This window comes from Haliaeetus leucocephalus, unplaced genomic scaffold (genome assembly GCF_000737465.1).
Source record: "Haliaeetus leucocephalus isolate CR32 unplaced genomic scaffold, Haliaeetus_leucocephalus-4.0 Scaffold212, whole genome shotgun sequence".
Taxonomy (NCBI): domain Eukaryota; kingdom Metazoa; phylum Chordata; class Aves; order Accipitriformes; family Accipitridae; genus Haliaeetus; species Haliaeetus leucocephalus.
The window spans coordinates 794,765-813,443 of record NW_010972648.1 but is presented as its reverse complement, the minus strand read 5'-3'; the positions used below and the strand labels follow the sequence as shown (position 1 = coordinate 813,443).

At 37.0% G+C, this 18,679-nt stretch overlaps 1 protein-coding gene across 2 annotated transcripts in view; it reads right to left on the bottom strand.

The window, feature by feature from the left end:
* The window catches only part of MAPKAP1 (mitogen-activated protein kinase associated protein 1), a 98,710-nt gene that overhangs the window by 57,636 nt on the left and 22,395 nt on the right, over positions 1 to 18,679 (bottom strand). For both annotated transcript variants that reach the window (XM_010566475.1, XM_010566474.1), the window contains exon 5: positions 4,386 to 4,558. In XM_010566475.1, coding sequence (XP_010564777.1) covers positions 4,386 to 4,558 — 173 coding nt within the window. The remainder of the gene's footprint in view (positions 1 to 4,385; positions 4,559 to 18,679) is intronic.

The window sequence follows — 18,679 nt, the reverse complement described above, 5'->3', positions numbered from 1 at the left end:
CCAGCATTCAGGCATTTTCCACAGCCATGAAGTATAGCTTGAATGTTCACGTGGCAGTGTGTTTCTAAACTCTGCAGTTTAAATTTGGAGTTTTAATTGCATGATTGATGCTTAAATTAATTAATTGCAAAGTGTATGCTAATTGTTTAATTGGTTGCTTGATCTATATAGATCATTTTTTGAATTAAATGAGTTGATTTACAAAGTTTATTGATTGGATGTGACAATGAATTATTTCACTGACTACCTGATTTGCAATTTTCTCAATTAATTCACAAACCTTTGGTTGCAACTGTGCTTTACTGAGAGTGCTTAGTCCAGGTGATCTATACGCACCTTGCCACGACTAAGACATTTATTATATAAAACAGGTAATAATGATGCATTACTATTAACATAAGCTGTAAATTTGCTAACAAAAAGGTAATCCAGCAATGTTTATCACTATGAATTTTGAAAATTCTGCAATACTATTAAAGAAACTTTCATGAGCCTCTGGACTGTTATAAAGAACTGGAACATTGCTGTAGAATTAATTTTTAACTTCTTCAAGAGCGCTTAAGTAACTTTTAGGGGAACTGGTGAAAGGTAGCGCTGGGAAGAGAATTCCTACAGCACCAGGGCTCTGACAACCAGAGAAAGCCTACAGCTGGGAGCTTGTGTGGTTTGCATGGTTGCCAGGCTTTTTAGGAACAAGCTAAACAAAAAGGCTGCAAATAATATAGATACAGCTGATCCTGCTTATGTAATGAGAAAGACCTGGCATGGTTTTGGGGTCCTTCTCTTATTCTATTTAGATTTCTGTGAATACGGACACCAAGCTCTGCATGCTCATTCTGTCCAGTTCAACGTAACTCAAAAGGCACCCCACGCTATGAAGACTTTCCAGTCTGACCAGTCACCTGACACCCATCTTCCCACAGCTGTGGTCTGTGCCGTACACTGCTGATTTTCTAACCTATTTGTTTGACAGAATTCTTCTGTGTGTGCACTTAAAGCTCCGTATAAATAAAGTTAACATTTTCATTTGGTACTTGATACATTTGCATAATTCTCATTAAAGCTAGAGGAACATACAGACATGCAGGCAACAGAACAAATTCAGTGCGGTCTCAAAGCAATCCAAGTGCCAAAAAAAGGTGGTGGTGACAGCAACTTATCTTCCATCAATTACACTGAAAATACACAATGTCAGCTGAATCCCATAAATTAAAGGGGTTACAAATGTCTTCAAACATGGAGTGGGTCCCTGAACATTAACACAGATTAAGTCACAATCTGTTGAAAAAACAAGTCCAACAGGTAAAACTGTTCTGCATTTTGAACCTCCACCAGGATGAGATCAAAGTCCTGAACTTTAGGCTTCAAATTACAAGGTTCAAAGTCTTGAGAATCCGAGTTTGCTATGGACAGAACATAAAAGTTAAGTACAACAACTGACAGATGTAGTAGCATTCTTAACTTCTAAAAATAGGAAGTTTATTTGAATTTTGCATCTCACTATTAACTTATTCCTAGAAAGGGATTTTGTTTATTTTTTCAGGCTGAATCATTACAGCACATCTGTCGGTGGTTGGCAAGAGAATGGTCCACTGGGTTATGACCAAAGTTCAGATGTAAGAGGCCAGGAACAGGGCTGCTAACACTGTCAGTGGTTCCTCTCATCAAGACACTGAATAGAGACAAATATAATACAATTATAATAAAAAAGGCAGCCTAACTGAATACAAAATGTTCTCAAAGCTGTCAACTAGTACTCACTCACTTCAGACTCTTACATCTACCTTTTAGGAAAAAGAATTAGGCAGTAATATATTCTTTTCCTAAAGACAGAGGGGTTGTTTCTCCTAATTACAAAGTCTACAACCTCCTCATTATTCTCAAGTTGTGTTACTAGTAGGTATATTTGTCATTCTGCATGCGTTGTATATCAGATTTGAAGCATTCTCTGTATGTCTTCTAGTGCAGTGTCACAATGATACCAATTTTCTCTTTTTATACTCTAAACTGACTATATCAGGAATAAACAGCAAATGTAGAACGTGCAACCTACACAAGCTCTTTCCTTATTTGGAAATGATGAGAATTACTTTACAGTTAAATCAATCCTTGCTACAGGACTGGCAGTCAGCAATGCTAAAAAAAGATGATGGAGACATGAGAAATAATTAACAACTACACAAGAAAACAAACATGTTGGAATCTGCAGGCTCTACCCCTTCCTCTTAAGCATTTCTACCCAGGTTCTCAATTGCTGCTGTTAGACTGTTGTTGGGAACTCATGCCTCCATTATTTATTTTATTATTTCTGTCCTGAGATTTGATCGCATTAGACAGCCTCCTTGGTCATGATCACTCTTTGACACATCATAACATCTTATCCTTCAAGGCAAAGAGTGAAATTCATTTCCTTCCACTGCTGATTTTTGCTGTGGGCAATGATGTTTCATGGAATACCTCTACTCACGGGTGTTGTTCCATTTGAGATGTGTTGTGCTCCTGAAAAATATACATGTGTCCAAAGATTGATATTAGTGGTGTCTTACTAAAAAATAAGCTAATCGTACACAAAGGACACTTTTTTGAACTTATGATATAACGAACAGAAATTAATAAAAGCAAATGAAATGGCACCATCTGCAAATAATTTTATATTTCTTCTTCAGTGTAAAAAAATGACAAATCAAACTGAAGCGTTTAACCTCTGAAACATCTCATATGTCTGTTGAGAAGAGCTAAGGGAAATCCTATATCCAAGGCAACAATATCCATGAAAATGTTTTCAAGAGGGGCTGCTTTTCTGTGTTGCTGCATATCTACTGAACAGAAATCAACTAATCCTAAAAAAGGGCAGTTTAAGGGACCTCTCGGCACCTCCCTTTCCCCCTTACAACTGCGCTACAACAGAAGAGAAGACTATTGAGTCCGCAAATACTTCTGAAAAATGCTTAAAGAGCAAACTGTAAAATTCAGTACCAAAGAACCCCAAGCAAACATTCATCAAATATTCCAGGAACAACAACAAAGAGAAAATTGGCTCATATAGAAAAAAACCCAAACAAAACTGTTAACCTTCTTTGCACCAGGAAAGTCACCTGCTAGAATCTGTTAGTAGTAACTCTATAATAAACCATTTTAAGTTCTTATTTTATGTTCTATGACCCAGCAAAAACTGAAGTATTTTACAGAACTGTTTTAAAACCAAAGTTACTCAGATGAGTGGCTCCGAAGTACCTGTTTTATGTACCTTATGTCACCTACCATGATAAAGTAAAGGCTCTTACTAAACAACACTAGTTCTACAGCACAGCAAATCCAATCTATTATTTAGTCACAGAAATCTTAGGGGCAGAATTCTTTCACAATGAAGACGTAAGCAATGATTACCAAAGATACTGAAAACCCCATTGATTAACCGAAGCTAAAATTTTTGAGGACAAGACAGATGTTGCTCTTTACAGCAAAGAGCCAACGTGACTGAGGTCAAAGACTTGTAGAAATTATAAAACACTGCATGACAGAGGTTTTTTAATTGAAGAACGCAATTTTATTCACAATTTTGAAGAAAGATGGTATTTATTTTCTTTTCTGGAACCTTATTTGCATATCTTTATGTTAGTGTTATCTCCAGGATGATAACCTGGAGAGGAAAGCACCTTTAGCCTGTATACCTGTCAATTCTTAGAAAACCAGAAACATTTTAACATGTGTATAATGAATTAAAGTCTTTATGTCAGCACAATGACAGCAGAAGGCAAGTAAGTGATAATGCTGAAGTTCTATGGCAGAATTCTGACTTGTTTTCAGGTGTACCCACTATGGCTAAAAGCTGTTCTATGGTTTCAGGAGAACACTAACAGTACTTCCAAGACACACTGTCACCCAGTACAGCAACTCCTCTCTCTATGAATCTGTAGGAGGAACCGGTACCGCGCAGACAAAACAGAGTCAGGATCTGGGTACCTTCTCTCGGGACAAACAAGAGAAGGAGTTACAGATGAGTTCTGGATTTTATGTGACACCCTTGTGAACTTAGCCATTAAGAACACTACCAAAATATAGATGGGACATAAAATAAAAAATGTCTCCATGACACCAAAAGAGATAAGATTTATATTATTTTTACATAGAGCATTTTGAAATTATGATTCATTTACAGATTCGTGGTTTCATATGCTTATCATTATACAGTACCCAGTAGTTTAATTGAAAGAGAAATGGATATAGATGCACGTGTACTGCTCAAAAGGAAATACTGATAAATGTGTAGGTGGTTTCTCTAAGATTTATCTATAAAAACAGTGACATGGCAATCCATTTTGTTATGCAAAAAGGCTGCAGAGGAGAAAATTAGAGATCAAGAGGTAGTAAAGAAAGAACATTACTTCAGTTTTGGTTCTCGTCCCTCACTTGTATATTGCCAGCATATTAGTCCAATCAGGTCATGCACCTTGGCATTTGCTATCGTCACAACTGTCATGGGCTGTAGTTTGTCTTGGCTTGTGTGCAGTGGGAGGTAGACATCAATTTTTTTGGTTGCCGTTGTACCAACATGACCCTGTCAAGAAAATATATTTCATTAGAATGTATTTAAAAAAAAAAAGGTATGACAGAGCTAATACAAAATCTGGTGCAGATGGGATTCTTTTCAGTAGAAAGATTAAAATACACTGCTACAACTTAAAATTGGAAGAAGCTTGAACGTTTAAATTCCAATTCTTTCACTGCTGTTTAATGTATCTGTAAAAATGATATGAAATATTTGGCAACGATTTCACAGATTTCCATAAAGCGTCTGAACTTCACTGCAAGATCCCATGTTCTTGTGGGAAAAAAAAAAAAAAAAAAAAAAAAAAGGGAGGCAGGGGGGTGGGACAGAGAGTAAGAGAGAACTGACAAGCCTACCTAAAACCTCAGACTCGCTAGTATTAAATGCTGGTGGAAAAACATTACCTTTGTTTCTACGTTTCTTCTTTCTTCTGTAGTTCTTTCCCACTATTTGAAAAGCTCACTTCCCTCAAGTGCAAAACTACCAACTTACCGTGCCTTATTCCTCCAGCTAGCACTCCCTCTCTGGTACCTGGGCACAGGCGAGGCATCTTCTGCGGCAGTACCAAAGCAGCCTGTCTCATCACCAGTTACTCTAGTTCTGGGACACGCCAGAACTGCCAGTGCTCCTTGCTTTTCAGCGTTCTAGTTCCCCTCCAGCTTTAGCCTGGGACCCCTCATCCTCCTCTTTCCCCTGCTGCTATACAAAAAGGAGTCAAAGGAGCTCACACCCGGATGAATGGGATAAACCACAGGGAAACTCTGAGCATACATGAAAGGGGAGACTGGAGCCTGGCCAGCACATTCCCACAGAAAGGAGGAAAAGGAAGAGCCTACCACAGCTGGCAGTGGTCTACACACATAAATCAGAGAGACCTAAACTGGAATCTCAGAGATGCCAACAATTCAGAGACAGTAACTGTAAGCTCAGAGCTCAGGTCACAGCTGGCCAGACACAACATCCAAGGGAAATCAAACCAAGTAACACAACCAAAGTAGAGAACTGTGGCAAAAATGAATGTCAATCATACGTGGAGGTTAAGATGACGTTTAAAATAAACCTTAGGCTTGACCTTGGTTTGCCAAGAGAAAAACAATATCACACATACAACTGAGCCATTAAACTATTTTGAACTATTTGAAGACAACCAAGAAGGATTAACTAATACTGGGTTTTATTGGAACTCACTGTATTAAAAAAAAACAACCAAAAACCCCAAACTATCTGGCACTGTAGAGATTAGCAATTAAATAAAACATAAAATACATAGCTACATAAAGATCTATAAAGTTTGCATTACAAGAAAAAAAAAGTTTAATCTACTGTGGATAGGACTGCATTTTTAAACCCATAACCTTTTAAGCAGACAAAAGATTGTACATCCTGATCTCCTCTTCAAAAGCACCCCTGATGTAACTATATATCTCTATCTATCTCTATACATATATAGGCCTTGAGAGAAGAAAGTACTATTCGAATTAATCACTCGGAATTCTAAGTAACAGAATAAAAGGATTCAATACTATAAATCTATAATGAGAGTATAAAACAGGGAGTTAAATGCCATGTGCTAATTTCAATATATTGTTAAAAACCATTTGATCCTTCAGTGTGATTATAAATTAGAGAAATAATAGGAATTTAAAGATTAAAGTTATTCATACTAGCATAGCTAAAAGTATTATTAAAATCCATCCAAATATAATGAATTTGTTTTTTAAGAAAGCATTTTTATAGTGCAGATGCCTCCTCTTTCCATGTTTTTAAGGTAAGAAGAAATTGGGTTTACTCATTTAAAAGGAAATGTTATATTTGTAACAGAACATGGGACATTCCTTCACCTTGTTTGGATAAGCCTTAACAAGCCTTTGGGTGTGCAAGTGTGTCTGGGACTCTGACACACCACCCATACCCATGGCCTTATCTCACCAAGGAAATCATTAACACAACAGAACTACAACTGCTTAAAAAAATAAGGGGTTTTGTATTCTTTCTTTCTCCTCTTGCTTTCCTACTTACAGGACTTAAGGAGAATTAAGCTGGCATCAGGTAATGAATCACCACTCTAAGTCTATCCCTGTCTTTGCCCAGGTGCAAACACTAACCAAGGGAATGTAGGAGCACGCACGAGGCTTTGAGCATCATTTACGTTATGGTCATGACTGGAGATACCACCCAGAACGGGAGACCTGTGGTTTCAACTACATTTGCATTAGAATGAGTAAATAGCAGTTATCAAGGAAATTAATGTGACTCCTTGGCATGCAAAGTTAGTTACATATTCAAATCCAAGAATGGCAGAATCGTAAGTAATGCTTAGTCTTGATAATGGAACATCCAAGAAAAATTGACAACCAGATGCGAGAGTCGATGCCAAGGTTACAACCAATGTACACAGCATAAAACCAGAGAAAGGACGAACAAGCCAAGAACTGAAACTAATAACCAAAAAGACCAGACTATTCCCTCAGCCACTACTACAAGTACACACTGTTTTATAAGCTCATAATCCAATAAACACATGTATTTATAAAATAAACACATTCTAGGAACTCTGATCTTACAGCTATCACAAGTAAGATGGTAACTTCCCTGGGTCTACCTTTCACAATGCTTCTCTTTCTTCTCTGTCCTACAGTGTGCTGTTGCTTTGTGTTTGTTGTTTTTTAAAATAAACTTTTCTTTGTTCTTCTCTATCTCTATATCTCTTCTACCTCCTCCAGCCTATTTTTACTGTCTTGCTTGTCCAAACTCCCTCCATTACCGATATTCTTCTTCTCTTACTCACAAACACTCAGCATGAACATCAAGATGACAGGTGACCTAAACCAGGGGTAATTTGTACACTTATCAGGATTCCAACTGCTCTTTGAGCAAGGGGAACAATACCAACAGCAGCAGTACTGGGAAAATGGCTCAAAAGCATCACTATTATACTTGAGATCTTTAAAAGAGTGAAATATTTTTATTATTTAAAAGGGCTGTAAAACTGATTCCCATGAGATACTAGAGAGAGGCTGAAACCTGAGATTTGGAAGCCAGTTAAGACCTTCTATTAGTAATGAGAACATTCATTGTCATATTACGTAGGAAACATTAGTATGGCCTATAAACATGTGGGTCAAGGCTTAGACTGATCAATCACCAAGTCAAAGGGGTCTGGAGGAAATCTCCACTGTGTTTATTGCAAATTGATGATATTTGTTCTCAACCAGCATTAGAAATCCAAACCGTCAGGTACCTGTCCACGGGACGGAATGAATCCATATCCTTAGTCTGGTCCTGCAAAATATTAATTGTGTAGGAAGTCCCACAGAGCTCAATTACTTATCTGTGCAAAGCTTATTAGGTAAGGATTTGAAGGTGGTGGGACTGAATAAAAGGGATCCAATTATTTGTCTCGGTGGCCAAGAGTCAAAGACCTAGCCACGCTGGATTTAACTAGTAATAACTTGTGGGTTTTATATGGTGCTTGTAGTCTCTTCTTTAGGAGGAATCATTCAGAACCAGATTACAGACACTACCGGAAGCATAATTACTTCTTTCTCCCAACTAAAAATTGTATTCCAACTGTAAATGCTGAGGAGATCCAGAAGATAAAGTACAATTACCTATATTCAAAAAGGCAACATCAAACTTTATTAATAGATCCTGTATAAAATTCAATGGAAAATCTATTCAGGGCCAGGGGCCCTACCATTTGGAGTTTCCTTAATAGCCTCCAATAAATCTGGGAAGCATAAAGGGGCTGTTAAATTAACATTTTCCTGATCTGTCACCTGTGGCATAGTTAATTTGTCAAAAAATTCTTTTAGCTTGTCACTGGACACTGTATATTCTGACAAATGAAGTCTGGAATAAAATTGACAAAATATCTCGTTAATTTTCTAGGAAATCACAAATCTGATTCCATTAAGCTTTTATTGTTAGAAATGTTATATTCCACCAATCCTTTAAGGAAGTGAGGAGTAACTGGATACACAGAAAACATACAATAAATCATAGAAAATTTTCTTAGTATTTTTATTAATGGACTCTCTTAAGGCTACCTAGTGCTCTCCTACAGTGTGATCTTATGAAAATTTCCGTTTGCTATTTCTATAGCATTTTCATCTCACTCAAAGCAGAGATGATTGCAGATGTTTCATCATCTGCAATTCATTGGAGGAAACATGGCGCTGTGCAGTGTACAAAGGCTTGAAGAGGCAAAAAACCAGGGATACTATTTCCCAAATTATTGCTAATGTGGTGTGCACATAAACAAATCACTTAATTTCTTTGTATTTCTGGTTTCTCTATCACTGTCGACACAATTCTTGGTGGTTGGCACATTGCAGCTCTTTGGCACATTTACAGCTATTCTTTTCTGCTGCTGTTCCAAGAGCTGCACAGAATTATGTCCGTTATTTGACATTGCTGAGAAGTACAGCCTCCTGAACTCACAAACTTTCTGCTTTCTATTTTTATAATTTAAATTAAGCAGATCAATGTATATTTATTTATGCGCTTTGATAATAAGCAGCAGCTAAGCTTAGGCAAGTTATTCCCATTAATAAACAAATATCTTCTGAAAGAATAACTTGGTATCTAAGACTACTGCTCCTGTGAATCCATGCTTCTCGTGTTGTCTAAAATGAAGACAGCCACAAAATAGTACAGTAATATTTGCTGATATATAGTAACAGTAGTCGGGCTAATTACAAGAACATAAGTAGCACCACATACATATGTTGCTGGTACTTCTAGACACAAGCGTATGAGTGAAGGATATGACAGGCAACTCAAATGCTGAATTTTCATGGATTTTCTAGGATTGTATTTGCGAGCTGTGGTGTTTAATTATATAAATACTGGTTACTACAACTATGACAGGAAAACTGCACGTAGAATGATCTTCATTGGCTACATATAATTTTAGAAATATCTGTATCATTAAGTAATGTTTTGCAATAAAATGAATATGCTTTAAATATAAACACAGTATGTTAAATTAAAAAAGAAAAAATACATATTTAAACTCTATCAATTCTTTCAACACAAGAAGTCTCTCTAAGATTTAAAATCAACTTTTAATCAAAGTCCATGAGAAAATATATACATCCCTCCAATACCAGATGATGTATATGTTGAATAGCTTATTGTGGGGCCACTAATATTCTTCTACATGATATAGGAAGTTTGGTACAGTCTGTCCATCCCTAGGACAACCTACCCCTAAACATAGTTCTGAAGTACCTGCATAATGGGGAGCTAATGCAACAGCCATTGAGAAAAATGTGTACGCTGTATCCTTCTCACTTCTGATTTGCTTCACTGCACACCACAGCAGAAAATTAAAACAAAGTCCATAAACATTTCTTAGAGACAAGTGATTAATTTTTAACAATAATAATTTACTGCATCTTCCTGTACAATAGAGTTCTGTGACTAAATGTTATATCACTTTAAGATTAGATGTTCTAATGATATAATGCAAAGATTTTACTGAATCATTATTTAGTGGGAGTCATAAAAACCTCTTAAAATTAATCTTTCATGCACATCTAGCTTATCCAAAGTTAGCATTTAATTAGATGGCCTTGGCACGAATGAGCTTACTACTTTATTTGCTCAATCAGTATATGTCTCTTCAGTAATTATAATTAATTCAAGTCATTGACTCACCTCCCAGCAAACAATGCTAAACATTAGACAAAATGGAAACAAATGCTTATCCTTTTCCAAATGTGAAATGTCTTCTCACTTTTAAGCCCAGTGAAATGTTTCTTGGTTTAGGTGACAGGTTATTTAATATACTTTGCAATCCAGCAATCACCTCCTAAACATAACTTACTCACATATGTATTTAAACAACATATAGAAAATACATGAAGGGGAAAAAATTGAAATATATTAAACTCAGCATTTACAACACAAACAAAAGTTCTAACAGATTAGAGCACAGATGTTTATGGCAATATGAAGGACTATATTTTTCTAAGACGACCATTGAAAAGCATCGTTTTCTAAGCTCTTGACTTAAAAATAAAAATTAGAGCAATTATTTCTTCATCCAAAATAAGTGGGAATAAACCAGTCAGTCGTATTTACTCATAAGCAAAACAGCTTTTGAGGGGCTGAGTAGAAAAAGAAGGGTTATCTAAAAAAAAAAAAAAAAAAGATAATTTCTTTTTAAGTTTAGATGATCAAATATCTTAAAAGCTTTCAATAAGCATGTGGCAGAAACCCTCATACTGTAGCACAATATAATGACACTGCCAGCATATGGTTCAGAGTGAATACACTGGCAGCAAAGTAGGATGATGAACACGTTTATCAGCCTCAGGATCCGAGACCCACACTGCCCAGCAGTGAAACACAGAGCTGCAACTAGTAGGTTTTGGTGCGGTGAGTAGAACAGCATCTAACATAATATGATGGTTAAATATTTATAACATAGTCTGTTCGTTTTATTTGCACAGTATTATAACGGATCTGAAGAAAATGCCTGTTCAGTTGCATACTATATTAATATTCAGAGGCGTAACGCTAAGTCTTAGTGTTCGTATGAAAACACAGGGTAGTTCTACCCCTTGTTTTCTCCAATACACCATACCATACCCTACTATGGCAAAATAGGAATGATATTTATTTCATCAGGTGGTTAAGCCATTATTAATATTTTTCATTACTACAGCCATATGATTACTTTTGTTATTCTTAAGTCATTTATGGAAAAGTTGTCCCAGTGGCCTCACTGGTGGAATGACTCAACACCGGCAGGTGACCACACTACATTCACATGCCTGCCAGTCCTCACAGTTTTTCAATGAACCTTCAAAGTCGTTCCTTTCTGAGGAGTGGATTCTCCTTTGTATCATCCCAGCTCGTGCTGCAGAGTTAGCAGATCACAATGTAAAATTCCATTAACATTGTTAAATACTTAATTTATCTTATTCACACTGTCACTATTCATAAAAATTTAACCCAGTAATTTCCTGTTATACAAAGCATAACAAAGTATGAATATTTAACTACAAGGTAAATAACACACTATTATTTTTTATTCTAAATTGTTGACTTCACTTAGCATGTCTGCTTTGTATAGCACCACACTATTTTTCAATTAAAGGTCCAGATGTTTCAAAGGCTCCAGTAGGCAGCAGCAGTTATGAGAAATGCGTTATCTGCATTGCAATGATCACTACAGCATCAGCTCCAGGCTGCATTAACATACTCATGTTTTATTCTAGCCCCCCTCCTAATGTACCAGTTAATTATACAACACACAGCTGAGAAACATAACCTCCAGAGCTGGACAGTTTCCTTCCACGCTTCCACCTGAACAAATTTTTAGATGCACCTCAAAACTATGATTTACATATATAACCACATAATCAAGTATCCCAAATTACTGCCTGTTCTTTCCTGGCATTCACTCCCACAATTAATAAAACTATGTAAGTCCTGAGCAACGAATAAGACATATAATTCTTGTAACAGCATATTTCAATCATATTAATATGCATTCATTTATACAACTCACTTTAAATTAAAACCTGTTTTCCTTAAAGTGCTATGAATATGATTTCTTGTTATGACTTTTTTCTGACAAGTCTGATTTGGTAGGGAGAAAGAAACCCTGCGTCCATCCCCTTTACAGCCCAGGCCTCATTTACTTTCCTAGAAGTATCAGTTTTAGGACAAATGGACGCAGTCCATCTTTAATCCTATCGCACTGAAATGGCATTTCGCCAGGAGCAAGAGCACCTCCTGTGCAGCAGGTCAGCACGCTCCCTGCAGCACTGCCGAAGCCAAACACAGGACCTGGAGCTGCCTTTCTCCAGAGGGCTGGATTTCACACCGACTGCCATGGCACTGAGCTAACCGTGGATATTAAACCCTTATCTATTCAGTTCCAATAGTTCTGCTGAAGAATGAAAACACATACGCAGATTTATCAAAATACAATTGCTATAGCTGCAACAAAAATACATTCATTACGTGAAACTATCCTTAGTTTCCATGTAGTGAAGAGAAGGAATGGCCTACTTTAGAAGAATTATTTATATTTTACTTAGTAATAAACATTACAATTTAATACTGAGGAATAGTTGTTCTTTGTAAAAACAAAACGCAACAAAACCTTATAATTAAAACTACGCCATAAACATTATTTGTACGTTAAGAAATACACCACGATATATTTTAATGAACAGATGCTATACAAAAGATAAATGTTTTCAGAAATATTCAATCCTTAAACAGATCAGCCTCTAATCCTATGCTTCTGTTGCATAAAGCAGACAGCTTAAGTTCCTCGAGGACATTAGCCAACCTTAGGTGGAACATTTTTAATACATCACCGTGTCACTTTTTAATGTGCCACAATCTATTAACCACATGGCAAACTAACAGGGATTTTTAAAATATGGGTTTTATAGCTTTGTGCTGGTGATTAATTAAATAAATAGCCAGCGTTTCACAAATCATCCCTCTAATTAGTCTAAACCAGACACTTTGCATTCACTGGCATTATTGCCATCTGAAGCTCACAGAAGGGCAGGAGCGCTACGAGGACAAGCCTGTGCACTCCGGAGCACATCGTCACCGCGCAGCCCAGGCTGGCACGGCACCGCGCAGCCCCGAGGCAGAGGTACCGACTTCACAGGTGCTGCAGTCAGCTGGAATTTGACTCCAGCTGCTTGGAAAAGATGTTCTGTGTAATTATTCTCCCTCATCCTGAAGGAAACAATCGAGATAACAAAGAAAACAGAGCTGTATCTGGAATTTGACCTGAAGTAGCAAAGTTGTCTGTTGCGGAAAATGAACAAATATTAAAGGCAGATGCTAGAAAAAATCTACCAGCTAAACGATACATTTTCTGTCAAAACGTTCCAAAGTTGAGGCTACAACTAATTACATGCAGTCCCTTCAAAGAAGCCAAGCAAGGCTTAGCATTAAAATGACTCAATTATTCTTAAAAAGAAAGAGAAGATAATCTGTAAAACCTGCCCGAAATCTCATCATTTTTACTGTGCCTATCTAGATAGATCATTTCCCCCAGAGCTCAAATTAAACTCTTAATATGTTCAAGTTTTACTACAGGTTTTTCTCCAAATTATAATTAACTGGAATTTCCTATCTAGGAAGGTCTTTATATGGAAACATGTTCTGCAGTGTTTAGTGACACTATCACAACAGCTTTTCCCCCCCTCAATTTAAAAACCATCAGAGAGACGGAAAATGATGTAGCAGTCAGGCTGCTCATCAAGGTGGGATTTTATTTCCTCTACAAGGCGATTTCTTTCTTGGCATCAGCCACTAAACTTGCCCCTTGAACCGAAGACACCAGCGGCACCATCCGATCGGCCATGCCCACGCCGCGCAGGGCAGCGATGCCCAGGTCTGCCTGGAGCACCCCGACTGTGAACCACCGCAAGAACTGCAGAGCCGCTCGCGGCGTGTGATGCTGACCTGCACGTTACTCCCTCTGACTTCGTTATTATGAGCAAAAAGTCAGGGGATTAAAAAGTGCAGCCTTGAGAAGATGATCCATGATAAATAATCCTAGGGCTGGATTACACCAAGAAAAATTATGTAGAATTTGACTGGGTTATATTACTTGTCAGTGAGGTATATTCGTTTAATCAAACTAAATTTAAACAACCGCACTTCCAGCAATATGGTCAAATTTTTTGTACTGCAACAATTGACTAACAAAATAATAAATGCCTTGGTGCTCTGTTAAATAAAACTCTCTGCTCTTCTTGCAAAAAGAACAGAATCCAGTTTCAAGAAAAACACTAAAGCCTCTTCAGTGAGGGATGTCTCAGCCACCTCCTCCACTTTGACGATTTATCTTCAGAGCTTAAGAAGCAGGGCAACCCTGCAATACCGGGGTCGACTGCCAAATTGCATTTAATGCTGCCGAACCCACTCCGGAGAGGACTCTCGCAGCCACCCCTCGCCAGAGCAGCAGCAGCAGCAGCTCCTCGGGTCTGGCATGTCCACCCAGCCCCGCAGCGAAGGGGCTACGGGGGGAGCTGCTCCGGGGAGCGGAGCGGAGGACGCACCGCCTTCCCAGCGCTGAGAGGGTAACCACGAGCAAGGCAGCTGAGAAAAATGGTCTTAGCGTACAGAATAAAGAATTGCAAGACCTGAGACTTAATCCTACCCTTTTCCAGCAACAAAAAAAAATAATACAAAAATTTCCTCAAACCTGCAACACAAGTTCAGACCTCGGATTTATCCTTTCAAGAAATTTGAAGTTCTAATTAACCGTACTGATAACAACCTAACAGATTTTCTGTGGCTGACTTGTCTCTTTGTTTTCACTAGCACTATGACTGCAAAAAGAATTGACTGGCTGTGAAAATTCTATATCCCTTCTTCTGGAAAATAACGTTTACATAACATATAAATGTGCACTGAAATTCTACGTTCTTTTTCTAATTAAGTACTGTTTTCCCTATTACTGTGCCCACAAAATTACTTCTATAAATAGATTTTACACAAAATATAATATACATTCTGAAACAATACAAATTACTCAGACTTTGAGTTGAGAAAAAACCTGGACTCCCGGCTTTCTGCAGATCTAATATTCTCATGATACTTTTCAGAAGACTGGCCTAATAATTCCAGTATGGCTAAAATCTCTCTGATAATTATACACTATCTCCATAAATTTTCTTTGCACTTTTATCTTGAAACAGAAAAGATCTTTACTTTCTACTCATAACCACTTTAATTCAGCATTAAGCCTACATTTCTCTTTGAAAGTGCCCCTTTAAAAAAAGTCAGTAGTGTACAGCACAAGGCATGTCCACAGCCGAAGTAATGGAAAGGCTGGGCTCTTGCCTGAGGTCATTTTAAGCCAAAAGCCATTTTAACCAATTATTTAAAAAAGAAATAAATGCATTCTGTGTGTAGGGAACCTGTATCAGCATTCCAGATGACCACAATATTGGGGGAAGAAGTCCAGGACTAATAATATTAAGACTTTTTAACTCTTGTATTACACTTCTATCCCTGAAACTGAGTAGGTGCTGGTACACTACTTTGTCATCCATCATAACATGCCAGTTTGAAAAACGGATCTCCTCTACGCAACTCCAATAGCCACATGCCATTTAGGTGGTACCTTTAAAAAGACTATTAAAAAGTTTAACCTTAGGAAGCTTTGCCCTTAAAATGTCGCATGTGAAAATGCTCTGTTGGGCTAGTTTGAGCAAGTTTAACTGATGCAAGATTAAAACCTGTTCTCCTGCAGATGACACTACAAAAAAAACCCCAAACAAAACCCCCAAAGCCCCACCACTCTGAAATGCAAGACACAGTAAGAGGACTTCACAGCACTTCCTGACATAAAGTGTTTTCAACATTTTTCTTCCCAGGACTTAGGCCCCTATCAGCCTAAGGTATAATAAATTCAATCTCCACAGAAAGCTGGAAACTTTTCTTGTTAGTAAATCAATTTTCCTCATCTGAAATGAAAGCTTTACTGGTATTAAGAAGCTAACAAGAATTTTTTTCCTATGTGTTTCAGATAGGCAAACAAAGGAATCTTACATGGAAAAAGCCCATTATATTGCCTTTACAAATTCTGAGTGGGGAATATTTAATAAAATCTTAAATAAATAAAAATCTAAATTTATAATGGAAACATGAATAAAACTATTATGACTCCATTTATATTTAAGGCTTAACTACAACACCAGAATTCTTTGGTTAGTGTTATTATGGTGCTTGAACAGACCCATAAAAGAGTTCTTACTCTGTAATTAGTGTCAATGTCTCAAAATTATTTTTCAAGTACAAAGGTCAGAGTAAAGTCATAGTCTAAAAGACTATCCTCTGAGAAATTAAAAAAGAAAAACTTATCTACCTCAGAAATTTTTCTCACAATAAGCGTGTCTGTTATATGTATATATCCAATCCTCCTGCAACTAGCAGACATTAAAAACGTTTGCTAATAAAACATATCCATATTTCTTTGGCTGTTAAGAAACTTGTGAATATGTTTTTCATTTAGTTTGATCTGTAATTAAGGGAAAGATAATGACATTAGTAAATTGTTAAAAAATCAATTAGACAGAATAAAATGCAATATGATTCAGCCAAAAGATTAACAAGTGCATTATGAAAACTACTTTTAAATTCTTTAACTCTAATTAAAGTTTGCTTTAAGTGACCATGGCCTAAAAAATGCTTTTTATTTGAATGCATCACCAAACTGGCCACTCATTAAAATTTTCCTGTATGTTTCATTGTACCAGCTGTTTTTCCTCCTTTTCTTTTTTTTTTTTTTTTTTTTAAGTAAGATTTCATGCTAAGAAAAAGAGTTTGGATGTTTCAAAAGAACTCCTGTCAAACTCTCAGGTCCTCTATTGACTCTGGGCAAAGTCAGAACCATTTAATGAGCTCCCAGTTGTACTCACAATGGTCTTCAGTTCATGGCACTTGTTGAAATTAAAATATTCAAGCAAAATTATGATTTCTCCCACAAAAAACAAAGGCCTGTACCTTACTCTTAAAGTACACTTTCTGCTGGTTACTTCTTAATCAAAGAAACTACCACGTAATGCAACCAAAAGCCAGTTCAGGCTTAACCTCCCCATAAACATGTTCAGGGCTCACAGAAACAGTTACTGACAAATGATGTTTTAAGGGTATTTTGAACTTCCTTTTGTTGGTGCCTACCTTAAAATTGAATGGAAGCAGGAAGGATGTCACGCTGCCATCCATGCAGAGAAAAATTCGAAGCAATGTAGTCTTGTTAGAATTACACAACAATTTTAGTGTCTTACAACACTGCTTTCAATACATTGAGGATGAGATTTTTTTTCCTTGCTATGGGAAGAATTTAGTGTTTGACATGCATCCTTACTAACTATAGCACACTTCAGTATTTTATTCATACATTTCATAAACTTCAAAATTTCTCCAATGCTCACAACCCTCTTTAGAGAGGAGCGTGCCAGTTTACAAATGGCTGAGGTCAAAAGGACCTCTGAAGAGAAAAGAATTTCATAAAAGGGATGAGACATTAACACAGGAAGGCTGTGCAAAGGATCGGAAGAGGATGGGCAACAGAGGAGGCGTGCGGTGACTTGAAAGCGCAGGCACAGGCGCAAAGCATCGCTTTTCACCTGGTGTTATGTGAAAGGGTACAGTGCAGAGTTGGAAACTCTGAGCTGATTACTTTTTTATTATTACTTAAAGTATTCTGCAAAGAATAATTAAATAATACATTTGTTTTTGTTACAGCACTGCCTTTTGTCCATCAGTAGATTAACTAAACTGAGCACTTTGTGATGAACGTATGTCAAGACAGATTTTTGCAAGTAAAAATTCACAAGCAAAGACATGTCAACAAACACAGCACATAATAAACTTGTATCCAATTTAAGCGCTATCTGATCTCAACAGATTTTAAGTGCAGTTTAATTTTAAACAAATCAACCAGCAACCTCTCTAAGATCAATCAACAGCATCTTTAGTGAGGTATTAATATCTGCTTTTTCATATACTTCTTTCAAAACTCCAAATTATCTCTTCTTCCCTCTCCTTGCCCCCAAGAAAGTATGGAGAAGAGGGAAGCTAATTATGTACTCACATGCGGCATAGCAAATCAGTTAAATTAAACCTGTACTTCACCTAAGTTGTATGGAGTGCAAACAACATTACTAACTTTTCTAATTTCATACTCTAGTACTCCCAAGTAAATAAGAGAGACCAAAAAAAAGTAAAGTTTTCCTACAAATAGAAACTGTCACTTACTAGGATGTGATCTTTTCAGCTCATGCATCCTAAATGCATGCAGAGATATTATATGCACTTTCTATTTAGCAATTTAATTATATCTTTGCAGTCAGAGAGTGGCAATGGTTTGCAGTAATAATCAGGTGAAAGCATTCTCACATTAATATGCTGGAATCCGATGTGTTAATTTGATGCAACTTTGCGTTGACAATATGTGATTAATTTGTTCTAAGGCTAGCTATGCTCCGAGCTCTGACAGTTTAAAATGCTGGGTTTCTTTATCCATATCACTATTTGACACGCCTTAGCCCACTGCTTTGCTAGGACCACTGTTAATTTGTAATGAACTGGCTTTTCAGGGGGCTCCTTCATTTTTAATTCTGT